Source organism: Anomaloglossus baeobatrachus, chromosome 7, assembly GCF_048569485.1.
Source record: "Anomaloglossus baeobatrachus isolate aAnoBae1 chromosome 7, aAnoBae1.hap1, whole genome shotgun sequence".
In the NCBI taxonomy this organism is placed as follows: Eukaryota; Metazoa; Chordata; class Amphibia; order Anura; family Aromobatidae; genus Anomaloglossus; species Anomaloglossus baeobatrachus.
The window spans coordinates 132,617,456-132,634,549 of record NC_134359.1 but is presented as its reverse complement, the minus strand read 5'-3'; the positions used below and the strand labels follow the sequence as shown (position 1 = coordinate 132,634,549).

Below are 17,094 nucleotides of genomic sequence, written 5' to 3'. Positions count from 1 at the left end.
AACTTGAGAGCTTGGAGGAAATGGACATCCCTGAAGAAGCTGCAGAAGATCCAGGACCATCTGAGAGCAAGAGGATGAAAGTTTAATTTGCAAGGGGCGTTAAAGATATTTTAAACATGAAATTATCCATTGTGTTAGATCGATGTAAGGTATCCGACAGAAATGCCACGAGAATTTTAATAGCTACTCTAGAAGCACTAAACCTTGACCCTCTTGAGTACAAAGTCTCGAAAACGTTATTACATTCTAGAAGGCAAATGTTCAGAGAACAATATACTAAAAAAAATTTTAGATAAAGTAAACATTCCTGAAAAAGAGCCCGTGGTTTGTCCATTGGGACGGTAAACTTTTACCAGGTGTTTTAAAACATGAGCAATGTGAGCGAATAGCTATTGCTATTTCATATGGCGGAAAAGGAACAGTTGCTGGCAGGGCTGTGGAGTCGGAGTCGGAGTCGTGGAGTCGGAGTCGGAGTCGAGCTCATTTTGGTGGAGTCGGAGTCGGAGTCGGTATAAAATGCACCGACTCCGACTCTTATAATATATAATAAATTGGGGACAGGAGTGCAATGCAGAATGTGCTGAATATTTTACTAAATAATAACATTTAGTATAATGCTATATTTAAGTGAAAAATTTATTGTAGTACAATGTGAACATCAGACATTTAATTGTTTTTATGATACAATAATCAAGATATTTGGATAGAACATAAAATAATTTATTGGAATACAACTTTAGAACACAAAAAACTAATAAATTGTAAATATGTAATATATATATAATATATATATATATACACACAGTGTATATACACACACAAGATATATATGTAATCTACTGTATATTACATAGTGTATTACATATTTACAATTTATTACAGTTTTTTGTGTTCTAAAGTTGTATTCCAATAAATATATTTTATGTTCTATCCAAATATCTTGATTATCGTATCATAAAAATTATTAAATGTCTGATGTTCACATACACATATTCATGTACTACAATAAATTTTTCACCTAACTAAGCAATATATGTAGGAGTCGGAGTCGGAGCCGGAGTCGGAGTCGGTGCAAGAGAATTTGAGGAGTCGGAGTCGAAGGTTTGGCTTACCGACTCCACAGCCCTGGTTGCTGGGAGTTCCCGTAACAGCAATCAGCTCTGGAGAGGAGCAAGCCGTAGCCGTATATGAATGCCTACAGGAATGGGGTCTTCCCAACACCGTCAAGACGATGTGCTTCGACACTGCAGCATCGAACACGGGAAGACTCAAAGGAGCATGCGTCCTATTGGAGCAAATGTTAGGAAGATAATTGCTACACCTAGCTTGCCATCACCATATCTTGGAAATTGTGTTAAGAGGCGTATTCGACACAAAAATGGGATCAACCACTGGACCTCATCCAGACATTTTCAAAAGATTCCTCACTGCGTGGCCCAAGATAGACAAAGGAAAATACAACACAGGTGTCAGTGACAATCTAATACAAAAGCAGCTAACTCCAGAAGTAATTGCAAATGTTACTGCTGAATTCGAGACCACATTAACTGAGAGCCACCCCAGAGATGACTACAAGGAGCTGTTGCAGTTGGTTCTCGTATTTGTTGGATCACTAGACGGCAATGTTGTGGGTTTTAGAATTCCAGGAGCCATTCATCACGCTAGGTGGATGGCAAAGGCTATTTACTGCTTAAAAATGTTCATTTTTCGTCGGCAATTTAAGATGTCTAAAGAAGAAGAAAGTTCTGTGCGTGCCATTTCTGTTTTCCTAGCTAAAATTTATTGTAAAGCTTGGTTCAATGCTCCAAAAGCTCATCTTGCGCCAAAGCAAGATTTAGGTATTTTGCATAGTCTGTTAGACTATAAAGAATGTGACAACGACATTGCAGAAATAGCCCTGACCAAATTTTCGAACCATTTGTGGTATTGGAATGCAGAGTTGGTGGGATTATCGTTTTTTGATCCCACCATTACAGACGATGAAAAGTTGTTAATGGCTAATAAATTGCTCAGTAGCACAGATGAACCATCAGAGCACGCTAGGGTTGTATATCCAAAAGTTAGGAAAGAAAACTTAAAAGAGGTAGTTGATGGAGGATTGGTATATTTACTTACCAAAGAAACATTTACATTCTTTGACCGATGTAATATAAAAACAGATTTCCTAACAAAACATTAAAAGTAGTTAATGAGCGTGAGCGTGGTGTTAAATTAATAACCGACTTTAACGACCTTGTGACAAAAGATGAAGAACAAAAGCAATATGTCCTGCAAGTTGTAAGCAAATGCCGAGCATTATATTCTGACGTTTCAAAAACTACTTTAACAAAAGCTCTAGAATAGATTAGATAACTATGAAAAATTATCAACTCATGTAGGTACTACGTCTATCTTTTCTGTGTCTGTTTTGTATGTATTATATACATCATTTTTATATTTTAAAATAAAAAATGTCATTAGACTTATCAGTATTACTTGTTTTTTTGTTATACTTTAAACTCAAAAATATACCAAAAAAACCCCCCAAAATTTATCACTTAATAACAAAATATACAAAGTATGCTCCTAGTGGTACCAGGTCACGTTCTTGGGGCTAAAAGCTGTTTTAACTCAGTTTGAAAATAACTTATTTGTATAAAATATAAATTTTGAAGAAAAACATTAGCTTTCTTTTGAGATATTAAGCGTGTTTTTATTCGTTACCGTTCAGGAGTTATGGCTCCATATGTCAGCTTTTTGGTCAAAAATTTGGATTTTTTTCAAACTTTGAGTGACGAGCGGCAAGGGTTAACGTCGTTTGATCGAGCTCAAATTTTGGCTCTCTCAATATCTGGAAAGGGGAATCGTTTTGTGGGGTCCAGACGGACAAAATTCCGACATCGATTTTTTGCGGTCACCCTAATACACACACACACACACACACACACACACACACACACACACACACACACACACACACACACACACACTCTCTCTAGCATGTCCATTATTTTTCAGTCAAATTGCAGATTTTTGCCAAAATGTTCATCATTAACATCAATGTATTTGTTAATTCGCAATTTTAGAAGGTCAAAAGCGGATTTGAACAGCAGATTTAATGGGGTTGAAATTTGCGATGTGGTGTTTTTACGCCAGTCCCGGCCAGCTTCGCCCAAAAGAGCGGACCAATTTATGCCATTTTACTCTGCAAATTTAATCAGAAATGTACCTGCTTGGAGTATATCTCCGGTGGAGGCACACAGCACTTGTACTATGTGCTTAATTCATTATGTATCGTGTGTCTGATAATGAGTCCTGCGCACTATACACAGCACTGACCTTTAAGAATTGTCTCCTAAAGGTCAAACCATATAGAACAGAAAACCCTGCAGTCCTTATATTATTTTACCTCTAGTTTCCGTCTCATGTGAGCTGGAGCGATCCTCATCAAGCGCTGAAGTGTGGGGACGTCTCCAACAGATTCACATTTAAGCTCAATTAATAAACTGCCAAAAAAAAAGAATAATTCAGGTTACATCAGTATAAAAAAAAGTCAGAAGCCGCACAATGTGCATATTTACAGTGCCTTCTCTGTATCACACAGGACTGATTGGTAGAAGCCCTCTCCTAATACATCCAGAACTGTTCCCGTACGGCTCCTTACTCCTATAGAGCGCCATGTTGTTTCCCTTTATACAACCTGGGTTGCTGCACTGGAACTCTGGGTGCAAGGTAGCGGGGAGACTCATTGTGAGCTCCATGGCTTGTTGGCTATTCTTACTATTCATGATGGTAGCTAAGTTTAACCCTTTGCCTTAACAGCCAAGTTTCATATTTGCTCTTTCGACCTTTTCTTCCCCTTCTTCATGGAACCATAATATTTTTATTTTTCCATCTACATAAACAAATCAGGGCTTGTTTTCTGTGGTATGAGTTGTATCATTGAATGGCATTGTTGCAGCATATACCTAATATTTTGTTTATAAAATGTACATTTTATTAATATACATTAAAAAAAATCAAACCAAAACAAAAAATTACTAACATTTTTTTACACAGTGAAGGTAGCTATAAATTTCCCAACCAAATTCTATGATATCACTAGACAAAGTGAGATGAGGATTTCTTTGTTAATACTCTAAATAATTAGTACAATAGAGAGAAGGGGCTTTCTTTCTTTTTCTCACCCTGATTGAATATATTTCTACCTAGCAATGGAGTACATCCTTATTTTTTTGATGCCCCCATTCCTCAGTGGCTCTCCCTTATATGCCCTATAAACCCTACCGCCAAAAAAAGTGATGGGGATCATAGAGCATATAAGGGTGAGCCGCCAAGGAATGGGGGCATCAAAAAAATAAGGATGTACTCCATTGCTAGGTAGGAGAAAGTGGACTAAGGGAGAGTTTAGTGTAAAAGTATATATAAACTGGTACCCTATGCTTAAGTTCCTATGAAATGAAGTATGAAATAATTCTGTACATCCTTTAACTGTTTATGCATATTAGGGAAATAGGTATTAGTGTGCACTGAGACTTTGAGTGGTTGGTTGTGTACAATATAATTTTTCTATGAGATCCAATTGACAATACCTGGAGAAGGAAAATGAGGGTGAGGAAAAGGGAGAGCCGCCGAAACATGGAGGCATCGGTTAAGTAAGGATGTACTCCATTGGCAGGTAGAAATATATTCAATCAGGGTAAGAAAAAGAAAGAAAAGCCCCTTCCCTCTCTATTGTATTAACTATTTAGAGTATTAGGGTGCGCTCACACGAGCGTGAAAATCGGACGAGTGCAATGCAGGAAATTCTCGCATTGCACTCTGACCAATGTTAGGCAATGAGGTTGAGCTTTTGGTCAGCTTTTCCTCGCATCCAGATTCTGGATGCGAGAAAAGCGGCAGCATGCTGCGTTTTGCTGCTACCGCCGTATCTCTCGCACCCATTCAAGTGAATGGATGCGAGAGATACATCGGACTGCACTCGGATGTTATCCCAGTGCAGTGCGATATACGCACAGGCTGATAGTGGAGGAGATGGGAGGATTAACCCCTCCCTCTCCTCCGCAGCGCCCGCACTCAGCTTCACAGCTGTAACCCGATCGCAAGATGACACTCGGCTCACGCTCGCAGCAGAGCCTGAGCCAGGGGACATTAGCATATCGCATCTGATGCTCTCGCATCGGGTGCCTTACGCTCGTGTGAGTCCAGCCTTAAAGAAATCCTCATCTCACTTCGTCAAGTGGCATCATAGAATTTGGTTGGGAAATTTATAGCAACCTTCACCGTATGTAAAAAATTGTAGTAATTTTTTGTTTTGGTTTGTATATTAATAAAATGTAAATTTTATAAACAAAATATTAGGTATATGCTGAAACAATTCAGAATTTTGTATACCTATCATAAAATTTTTCTTCTCAAAAAATCATTGAATGGCACCATTCATTTTACCATAAAATGTACTAGATTTTGCAGAATAATTCTAAGTGTGAAAAAATGGTGAAAAAAATACAATACCCCCCCCCCCCCCCCCCCCTAGTTTGTGGAATTTGTCTTTCTGGCAATCCCTGTACGGTAAAAATGACCTGAAGCATGATGCTCCAGGCCAGTATGATTAGAGACACCATGCTTGCATAGATTTTTTTTTTTTTAATTTAAAGCACCATTTCCGTGTGGTACTCTTTAAATCTAAGTCCCCAGCCCCCTGTCTTATACTCACCTTTACCATTTATCATCACTGCTTCCGTCTGTCTTGAGTGTTTCATGGAGCTGAAGGTCACAAATCAATACAAGTCTATGAGAGTCTCGTTCTGGTTCTTATAGACTTGCATTGGGAGCCTGTGACGTAATTTCTAACTTCTGGAAAGTCAGACAAAGGCATAGACTGGAACAAAGGTGAAAAAAAGACACTGAAGGGTGAGTACATGAAAGGGGGCAGGTGGCTTAGATTTATAGCGCCACTCCAGCGCAGAAAAAAACCCAAATAGTGACATTTGTATGGTAATTTTCCAAGACTGATTACATTTTTATATTGATTGAGCATCATGAGGGTCTGTCTTTTGTGCAGCAAGCTGTTCTACTGCTGCCAATATGGTTGCCATTTAGATATATTTTTCATACTATTTTTTAGGCGTGGGGGGGGGGGGGGGGTCACTGAGAAAAAAACAAATCTCTGGGTTTTGATATTTGTCTTTACAGCGTCTGCTGACTAGGTTCATCAATTTTGTCTTTTGACTGACCCCATTTTCTTTATAGACAAGGCACTGCCAACTATGCTTTATTATTTTTCAATGTCTTTGTTTTTAATAGAGGAAAAGGAGGGGCAAAACCAATATTATATCATATTATGAACCTTTTTTTAAGTCTTCTTAGGGAATTGAACCTGCAATTGTGTGATCACATACTATACAGCATACACCACAGTATTGGTAATGTAGTGCAAATCACAATTCTGTGGCTGCACTTCACAGGAGTACCAAGATTGCAGTTATGGGGGCCTTCAGCAAACCTCCAGCTGCCATGGTAACCCCGAGCTCATGTGCTCGAAAAGTGGCAACTGTGCCATTTAAATGACTAACACCAGCGAACAGAGCTCAGCTGATAAGAAAAATGCTGCATCGGCCAGTGTGCAGAAAGCTCAGCTCCTGTACCCCCTTCACACATGGGCAGCCTCTCAGGCTGGGTGGGTGGAGAACAAATACGCTTATAGGATACATGACAATGATCAGGACCCTCTGAGTCCTGGACGCGATAGGTCCTAACCTGAGGGGCCGTGAGTCTTCTCTGCAGGAGACCACAGGTCACTGCAGCTGCTCGTACCCACGATCCGGGCTCGGAGAGTTGCGGTCTCTCCCTTCTGTTCTCCCTGTAGAGAACGCTTGCGACTCCGCAGCAAACAACTGACATGAAAACAGGCTGCATCCAAAATGCTGCAAGCACTGATCATGGGCAGGCACCCTAACTTATCATTCAATAGCTAGACCCAAAATACTTATTTTAATGTCAGAATTACACAGCCAGTCTGACATGGACATAATAAATACATCAGTCCCATCAGGTCTCAGATCTAATGAGTAATGTGTACAGTTTGTATTGTGAATGTAGTGACAGATTCCCTTTTAGTTTTTTTGCTGGTACCACATAAATGCCGCAGTCCTTGCAGGTAGCAATTTATAAAGATGTCGGGTGCTACCTCCAGTCTGGCCGCACAGCAATCTAGATATGTAGGAATACATACAAGCCGGGATCATCTGGTGTGATGTGGGAAAGTAGATACGTCTATTTTTATGAAATACAGACATGATGCCAAGTCACACTTACCTGAGACCAGAGTGTAAAATATCCATGCTTTTGTCGCGCTTCATCATTTTCAGACAGGTGGACAGTAGAGAAATCTCATCCAAATTCAATGTGCTGAGACGGTGCTACAAGACATAAGCGACATCATTGACACGTGACAGAAGAAGGAAGAAAAGAAGCAGAAGGCCGCTGTGATCTACAGGCTGCGGAGAAGTGATATTCTGCTATGGAGCATGGAGGTGAAATGTGCTCTCACCAGTGATAACTACCCTGAAGGTGCCGCTCTGTGCCCCGCAGACAGCCGGGCAGATTCCTGCAGCGCTAATGTAGTCAGACGGGGCTAGCGCTATAGAGCACCCCATCTCTAGGATGTCCATGTGTCTCTATAGGGTCAGGACTGTCTACAGTAGATTAGTCTCGGTTTTCTGGTGCTTCCACCCTTTTGCCCACAGTGCTTTGGTGGTTGAGCTCTGGTAGAGTACGCTTCATGCTTCCATCTCACCAATGGAGACCTTTATATTGTAAGGATCACACTCCCTGGAATATTCTGTTTCTCTGTAGGAGCGTCCGTCAGATACTGATCCTCACTTACATGTTACCAATTTTTTATTTTTGCCCATGTCCTACATTGTTGGAGGAGTTTTGCTTTATATCTTCTATGCACTTTTTTGTTTTTAAAATATGTACTATAAAAAAACACGTAAATATCATTTTTGTTTTTTGCTTTTACACGCCCTCTCTTTGTTTTTGCATGTTACATGCACTCCATCACCGTCCTGTCAGAATGTAACATAAGGGACAGCTGTATAGCAGTGATATGAGGGAGGCGTTTCAGAACGCATTTCACATCCATCATTCCTGGAAATATTTGGGGAAATACAGCACTCCTATAAAGGTACACAGGTGTTCAGATAGGGTCCCACATCATAAACCAAAATCCAGGATGAGTCCCACACAGTTTAGATACGACGGTACCTGTAAATATTTTATAAGTATAGAAGTATACTGGACAAGATTATTATTATTTATTATTATAGCGCCATTTATTCCATGGCGCTTTACAAGTGAAAGAGGGTATACATACAACAATCATTAACAATACAAAACAGACTGGTATAGGAGGAGAGAGGACCCTGCCCGCGAGGGCTCACAGTCTACAGGGAATGGGTGATGGTACGATAGGTGAGGACAGAGCTGGTTGCGCAGTGGTCTACTGGACTGAGGGCTATTGTAGGTTGTAGGCTTGTTGGAAGAGACGGGTCTTCAGGTTGCTCTTGAAGCTTTCCACAGTAGGGGAGAGTCTAATGTGCTGAGGTAGAGCGTTTTGGACAGACTCCAGTGTTGGGTTGGGGCAGTATGAGCTGTGTCACAGCAGAATGTGGGCACTGGGGGTAGAGCGACAGCTCTGGTAGAAGCACATACCTATCAGCGATAATCTCAGCGCCCACCTTCTGCTGACACAGCTCATACTGCCCCAACCAAGCACTGGGGTATGTCCAATAAAGGTCTTTTGGGACCAAAACATCATCTTGTCCAGTATACTCCTATACTTAGCGAATATTTACAGGTATCATGCTGTTTAAACAGTGCCGGATTCATCCTAGATTTTGATTCCTGGAAATATTCTCATACTATGGAATTTCATGTCCTGATCGTTATCAAATTGAAGTCAGGTGATTCACGCTGCCAGTATCAACCAGGCAGCCATGATTTAGAAAAGGGAGAAGAGTGACCAGGGCACACACAGAGAGCGATACCGGTCAATCAAAGCAAGCCAGGAGAAGCCGGCGGGCACAAGACCTGCTGTTTCGTCAGTAGGAACACCTTTGCCTTTAAGGATATGTATAACTTCGAGGGCATTTTTTTATTACTTAATTACAGGTATTTTGGGTTAAAAATACCAGCTGAAGCATTGATGTCATGTCTGCAATGCATATCACCGCTGCAGCCAATCACTGAACTCAATGACCAGCAACAGCAGCAATTTACATTGTAGTTGTGATATCAAATGGAGACCGGAGAACTGGAGCTAGCCCCGGAGAAGATGACTGACTACTACTTGTGTTTGTTATATTATATGTATACTGGTTTTTGGTGCCATATTTTCTACAGGTGGAAAACACCTTTCATTCATTCAGCATCCGGCAATGTGCAGGGTAACAAGAATCCTGACAGCTCTTTGGTGCAAAATTGGTAATACAACTCAATTACAAATATTATTTTTAGCTGAAAATATATGTCATAAAAGGGATTGTCTGGGCAAAATGACAATTTTCCAGGTGGCTTGGTTAAAAAAATATCAAACATAGCAAAAATTGCCTGCAGAACTTAACTGGACCCAGTGTAAGCTGCTCCGAGGTTGGTGAGGACACCGGCAGGAAGTCATCCCCGTTAAAAGTGCCTGGGGTGTGATTAGCAACCATGGTAAGGTGACCTCTGCAGCGCGTCATCAGTGACGTCCCCAATGACAACACTGACGTCCCCAATGACATCACTGACGTCCCCAATGACAACACTGACGTCCCCAATGACAACACTGACGTCCCCAATGACAACACTGACGTCCCCAATGACAACACTGACGTCCCCAATGACAACACTGACGTCCCCAATGACATCACTGACGTCCCCAATGACATCACTGACGTCCCCAATGACATCACTGACGTCCCCAATGACAACACTGACGTCCCCAATGACATCACTGACGTCCCCAATGACATCACTGACGTCCCCAATGACATCACTGACGTCCCCAATGACAACACTGACGTCCCCAATGACAACACTGACGTCCCCAATGACAACACTGACGTCCCCAATGACAACACTGACGTCCCCAATGACAACACTGACGTCCCCAATGACAACACTGACGTCCCCAATGACATCACTGACGTCCCCACTGACGTCCCCAATGACATCACTGACATCCCCAATGACAAGACTGACATCCCCAATGACATCACTGACATCCCCAATGACATCACTGACATCCCCAATGACATCACTGACATCCCCAATGACATCACTGACATCCCCAATGACATCACTGACATCCCCAATGACATCACTGACATCCCCAATGACATCACTGACATCCCCAATGACAAGACTGACATCCCCAATGACATCACTGACATCCCCAATGACATCACTGACATCCCCAATGACATCACTGACATCCCCAATGACAAGACTGACATCCCCAATGACATCACTGACATCGACATCCACAATGACAACACTGACATCCCCAATGACGTGACCCTTCATACAGTGATGACTCCCTGATCACGGAGTGCCCTGCACCCGTATCCTATAAGTAACATTACAGCAAGTACTAATAAATAAGTAATCATTAATCTCCTTCAATATATGTTGTTCACATATCAGAAGGGTTAAATCGTGAAGGAAAAAAGCATGTCCCATCATGACATCTCAACTGATTTATTAGGAGCCCCCCAGAAACACTGAAATATGACAAAAAAGATTTTATAAAAAAGTCTGAAGCTGAAAAATTAAAATCTATGAAATGAACAATTTCATGGTGAGAAGTGAGCACAGAGCGAAGCATCGTCATCCTCACCTGGAGAGCATTAAGAAGGGTCTGAATGAGCCTCGTCTTCTGATTCACATCCACAGTCACAAAGACATGGAGGCCACAAATCAAGAACCTGCTTGACATTGAGGGGGCTGACTTCATTACTTCATAGCACAAGGTGGAGAAATTCGGGTGGTCAGAAATACACCGCTTCTCACAAAGAGTCAATGTCTTACCATAAGCCAGAATATTAAACAGATTCATCACACTACAATACAGTTCATGCCGGCAGTGTAAATTAATGAACGCGTCCAATACATCTACACAAGACTTGGATGGGGGTCCTGTAGCAGCAGCTTGGAGCTTGGCCTCCTCTCCATCCAGACTAGGACCCCGCTCTGTCTGGCCATACTCCTCTCGGACATGGTCCTGACCGCTGCAGGCACTGCTTCCACACACTGGATTGTTCTCTTCTGCATTTACTGAAGTCCGTTGATGTAAAAACCTGATAGGAATAGATGTTGCGATGGACGCTGGAGTCCAAGGTTTTATTTCATGAAGGAGAAGTCCAGATCTTGAAGTATAATTCCTCATAAGTGATGGTATTTTCACTCCTAACAAACACTGGCATGGCTGTAATATTCGGACTGTGCGTAGTAAGGAGGGGAGAGTCTTCTTATGCATTTTGAAAGTATCTTAAAAAAAATCCTGTAAGGCTCTTTGGCAGGAGTCTGGTCCTTCTGAGCACTGGCTGCAAGAAAGAACACAACAAAGAATTTGTTTGTTTATTTGGGAATTTAGGTATTCATATAGTATCCATACAACAACTGAAAAACTGACCAGCACCTCTAGCAAAATAAGCAAGTGTAAACAGGTGCAAGCCACTGTGACTGCATAATGTACTATGAAGATACAGTAGAACACTAAGCGCTAAGATGTATGCGAACACAGAGAATATGGAACTTGGACTGCATCACTGCTACACAGAATCGACTTAAAACAAACAAAATATAAACATTTAAAAACAAAACAAATATCTATCCATATATATATAAAACAAAGGTACTTGGTATACACATTCCAGAGGAGCCAACCTTTATCTAGTAAGACCCTAGAACTAATATTTAATGCTAAAAGCCTACAAATTAATAAAGCGGGAATGACCCAGCACTATTCTTTTGTGTATTATGCAACTTGCACCTGTTCACACTTGCAATTTTCAGTACAGAGGTGCTGGTTAGTTTTCTTTTGTAGTATACTATTGAATGTGGTGACAGATTCCCTACTTCACTGTGCACTTCTCCCATCAGCCGTAGGCTAAGTTCACACATCAGTTTTTTCCAATCAGGCACAATCTGGTTTGTGCCTGATGCAACGGATCCGTCTCAGATTGTGTAAAAACTGATTAATCGGATCCGGTAAAAAAACGGATCCATTTTTTTATGCTGAAAGAGAGAGAGAGACCCCCATCATCACCGTACAAACACCGGCACTACCGCCCTCACCATCACCGCAATCGCAGGCACTACCGCCCCCATCATCACCGCACACGCAGGCACTACCGCACCCACCATCACCGCACACACAGGCACTATCGCAAGCATCATCACCGCACATACACCAGCACTACCGCACGCATCACCGCACATACACCACCACTACCCCACGCATCACCACTACCGCACGCATCATCACCGCACATACACCACCACTACTGCACACGCAGGCACTACCACACGCATCATCACCGCACACGCAGGCACTACCACACACATCATCACCGCACACGCAGGCACTACCACACACATCATCACCGCACATGCAGGCACTACCACACGCATCATCACCGCACATGCAGGCACTACCGCACGCATCATCACCGCACACGCAGGCACTACCGCACGCATCATCACCGCACACGCAGGCACTACCGCACGCATCATCACCGCACATGCAGGCACTACCGCACGCATCATCACCGCACATGCAGGCACTACCGCACGCATCATCACCGCACACGCAGGCACTACTGCCGCATCATCACCGCACACGCAGGCACTACTGCCGCATCATCACCGCACACGCAGGCACTACCGCACGCATCATCACCGCACACGCAGGCACTACCGCACGCATCATCACCGCACACGCAGGCACTACCGCACGCATCATCACCACACACGCAAGCACTACCGCACGCATCATCACCGCACACGCAGGCACTACCACACGCATCATCACCGCACACGCAGGCACTACCACACGCATCATCATCGCACACGCAGGCACTACCGCCCCCACCATCACCGCACACGCAGGCACTACCGCACGCATCATCACCGCACACGCAGGCACTACCGCACGCATCATCACCGCACACGCAGGCACTACCGCACGCATCATCACCACACACGCAAGCACTACCGCACGCATCATCACCGCACACGCAGGCACTACCACACGCATCATCACCGCACACGCAGGCACTACCACACGCATCATCATCGCACATGCAGGCACTACCGCCCCCACCATCACCGCACACGCAGGCACTACCGCCCCCATCATCACCGCACACGCAGGCACTACCGCCCCCACCATCACCGCACACACAGGCACTATCGCAAGCATCATCACCGCACATACACCAGCACTACCGCATGCATCACCGCACATACACCACCACTACCCCACATACACCACCACTACTGCACACGCAGGCACTACCGCACGCATCATCACTGCACACGCAGGCACTACCACACGCATCATCATCGCACATGCAGGCACTACCGCCCCCACCATCACCGCACACGCAGGCACTACCGCACGCATCATCACCGCACACGCAGGCACTACCGCACGCATCATCACCGCACACGCAGGCACTACTGCACGCATCATCACCGCACACGCAGGCACTACCGCACGCATCATCACCACACACGCAAGCACTACCGCACGCATCATCACCGCACACGCAGGCACTACCACACGCATCATCACCGCACACGCAGGCACTACCACACGCATCATCATCGCACATGCAGGCACTACCGCCCCCACCATCACTGCACACGCAGGCACTACCGCACGCATCATCACCGCACACGCAGGCACTACCGCACGCATCATCACCGCACACGCAGGCACTACCACACGCATCATCATCGCACATGCAGGCACTACCGCCCCCACCATCACCGCACACGCAGGCACTACCGCCCCCATCATCACCGCACACGCAGGCACTACCGCCCCCACCATCACCGCACACACAGGCACTATCGCAAGCATCATCACCGCACATACACCAGCACTACCGCATGCATCACCGCACATACACCACCACTACCCCACGCATCACCACCGCACATACACCACCACTACTGCACACGCAGGCACTACCGCACGCATCATCACTGCACACGCAGGCACTACCACACATGCAGGCACTACCGCACGCATCATCACCGCACACGCCCCGGCACTACCGCACGCATCATCACTGCACACGCCCCGGCACTACCGCACGCATCATCACCGCACACGCCCCGGCACTACCGCACGCATCATCACTGCACACGCCCCGGCACTACCGCACGCATCATCACTGCACACGCCCCGGCACTACCGCACGCATCGTCACCGCACACGCAGGCACTACTGCACACATCATCACCGCACACACCCCGGCACTACCTCAGTGACGTCACCGCTGACAGCGCGACTCCCTTCAGTTGCTGCATGGAACTCACAGGAGCAGCGGTGTTCTACTGCTGCTCCTGTCAGATTCATGTAGCAGAGCTGAAAGCGTCGTGGGACCTCTGTGGATTATGTCGGACCAGGAGGGGTGTTTGGGGATTTTAATAAAATGGTGAACGAGGGTGTTTTTTGTCTTTTATTCTAAATAAAGTATTTTTTTGGGTGTGTATTTACTTTCACTTACAGGTTAATCATTGGGGGTGTCTCATAGATGCCTGCCATGATTAACCCCTTATTACCCCGATTGCCACCGCACCAGGGCAAATCAGGATGAGCCGGGTAGAGTCCCGGGACTGTCGCATCTAATGGATGCAGCATTTCCGGGCGGCTGCTGGCTGATATTGTTAGGCTGGGGGGCTCCCCATAATGTGGAGCTCCCCATCCTGAGAATACTAGCCTTCAGCCATGTGGATTTATCTTGGCTGGAATCAAAATGGGGGGGGGGGGGGGGCGTACGTATTTTTTTAAATTATTTATTTTACTGCAAGATACAGACCCGCCCACTGGCGGCTGTGATTGGTTGCAGTGAGACAGCTGTCACTCAGCGTGGGGGTGTGTCTGACTGCAACCAATCATGGGTGCCGGTGGGCGGGGAAAGCAGGGAATACCAGATTGAATAATGGGCGGCCGGCACTTTCAAATCAGGAGAAGCCGCCAGAGCTTTGTGACAGCCGTGCAGCGCCGCGCCGGTGATCGGTGAGTGGGTGAGAGTGAGTGAATGAGTCAGTGAGTGAGAGAGTTTGAGAGAGAGTGAGGGATTGATTTTCTGACAAGCAATGAATTTATATCACTTCTGGGCATGCTCAGAAGTAAAAAAACAGAAACGGTACATGCTTCCGGGGTTTGATGCATGCCACCGGATTCGGCGCGCATAGACTTTCATTATGCACTAAGCCGCACAGCGCCGAACCCGGCGCTATTCCTCTCTGCGTCCTGTGCGCCCACCGGAGTGACGATTTTTTCCGCATCTGTCAAAAACTGGATCAAACGCAAGTACATGCGGCAGAATCTGGCACTAATAAAAATCTATAAGGAAAAAACGCATCCGGCAAAATAAAAACTGATGCGTTTTTCCCGCAAAGCGCTGGATTGTGCCGCACAGCAAAAACCTGATGTGTGAACATACCCTAAGGCTACATGCATACACTGTTTTTTGTTGCTTTTTTTGGTGCAGTTTTGTTGTCAGAAAGTTCTGCCTTTTGACTTCCCAGCAAAGTCTATGAGAATTCAGATTTGATGTGCACACTTTGCAGTTTTTTTTAGTCTGCAGTTTGTCACAAACGTCTGACCAAAAAATGTAGCATGTTCTATCTTCTTGCATTCTGTCCCTGCGTTTCTCACTAGTGATGGGAGGATATGCAGATCAATCCCCCGCAGACTCGGGAGTCGGTGGGTGATTGATCCCTGGGTATTAGGTCGGATGCCGGTCCACATATAATCTATGGGGACCACAATTCGGTGCAAAGAGGGTAGGAGCAAGCGCTTCATACTCACCCATCATCGGCGCAGCTGTCACACTGCTCCCGTGGCCTCCCATTCTTCTTTCGGGGCTGCTTATTAGGCTCATACATATTCACTGCTTCCCCCACCTACCGGCATCTGTGATTGGTTACAGTCAGAAGCACCCCCATGCTGTGCGAAAGCCTGTCTGACGCTTCCAAATCATAGACCTGGTCTACCGTTCCATAGCGTACAGTAAAAATAAATTAAAAAAAAAAAACAGCGTATGGTCCCCCCAAATTTGATAACCAGTAAAGATAAAACCAGTCAGCTGGGGTCTGGTATTCTCAGGCTGGGGAGACCCACGTTATTGGGAGCCCCCCAGCCTAAAATTATCAGCCTACAGCGGCCCAGGATTGTCGCATCCATTAGATGCGCCAACCCCAGCACTTTACCCAGCTCTTCCAAATTGCCCTGGTGCGGTGGCAATCAGGGTAATAAGGGGTTAATCTCAACACAGCTGCCACTAAGCCCTAGATTAGTAATAGGGCGGGTCTATGAGACCCCTCATTACTAATCCTATAAGTAAAAACAAATAAACACAAAGAGAAAAGACCCTTGAAGTTCCGTTGTAATCCACACGACGTCCCACGACGGTCCTGGCTCTGCTACATCCGAACCTGGAGAGACCGAAAACATGTCCGATCTCTTCAGGCTCCGGGAAACGCTAACAAGCGGGACCTGGCTGGCAGCAGTTGCGTCACTCCGTTCACCGGAGGTCATGCACGGGTTCTCACGGTATGACCTCCGGTGACTTGAATATCGCACTCTGGTCACCACATCTCCCCCCCTCGGCAGCACTGTCAGTGTTAAAGGGTTGGCGGGATATGGGGCATGGCCCCGCGCTTTAACAGTGACAGTGCTAGCACGAGAGAGGGGTATGTTGGGCTAGCTTCGCACTCCCCTCCTCCAGCAGGCACTGTTCATGAGAACCCGGATAGGACCTCCGGTGAGCTGAGTGACGTTACTGCTGCCACTCGGGTCCCGCTTGTCAGTATTTCCCAGACCCT

The 17,094-nt window shown here is 45.3% G+C and overlaps 1 protein-coding gene across 2 annotated transcripts in view; it reads right to left on the bottom strand.

The window, feature by feature from the left end:
• The window catches only part of FASTKD2 (FAST kinase domains 2), an 81,430-nt gene that overhangs the window by 58,354 nt on the left and 5,982 nt on the right, over window positions 1-17,094 (bottom strand). For both annotated transcript variants that reach the window (XM_075317715.1, XM_075317716.1), the window contains exons 2-4: window positions 10,865-11,570; window positions 7,297-7,400; window positions 3,389-3,485 (exon numbers count right to left, since the gene is read on the bottom strand). In XM_075317715.1, the coding sequence (XP_075173830.1) occupies window positions 3,389-3,485; window positions 7,297-7,400; window positions 10,865-11,503 (840 nt within the window). In that variant the 5' untranslated portion in view covers window positions 11,504-11,570. The remainder of the gene's footprint in view (window positions 1-3,388; window positions 3,486-7,296; window positions 7,401-10,864; window positions 11,571-17,094) is intronic.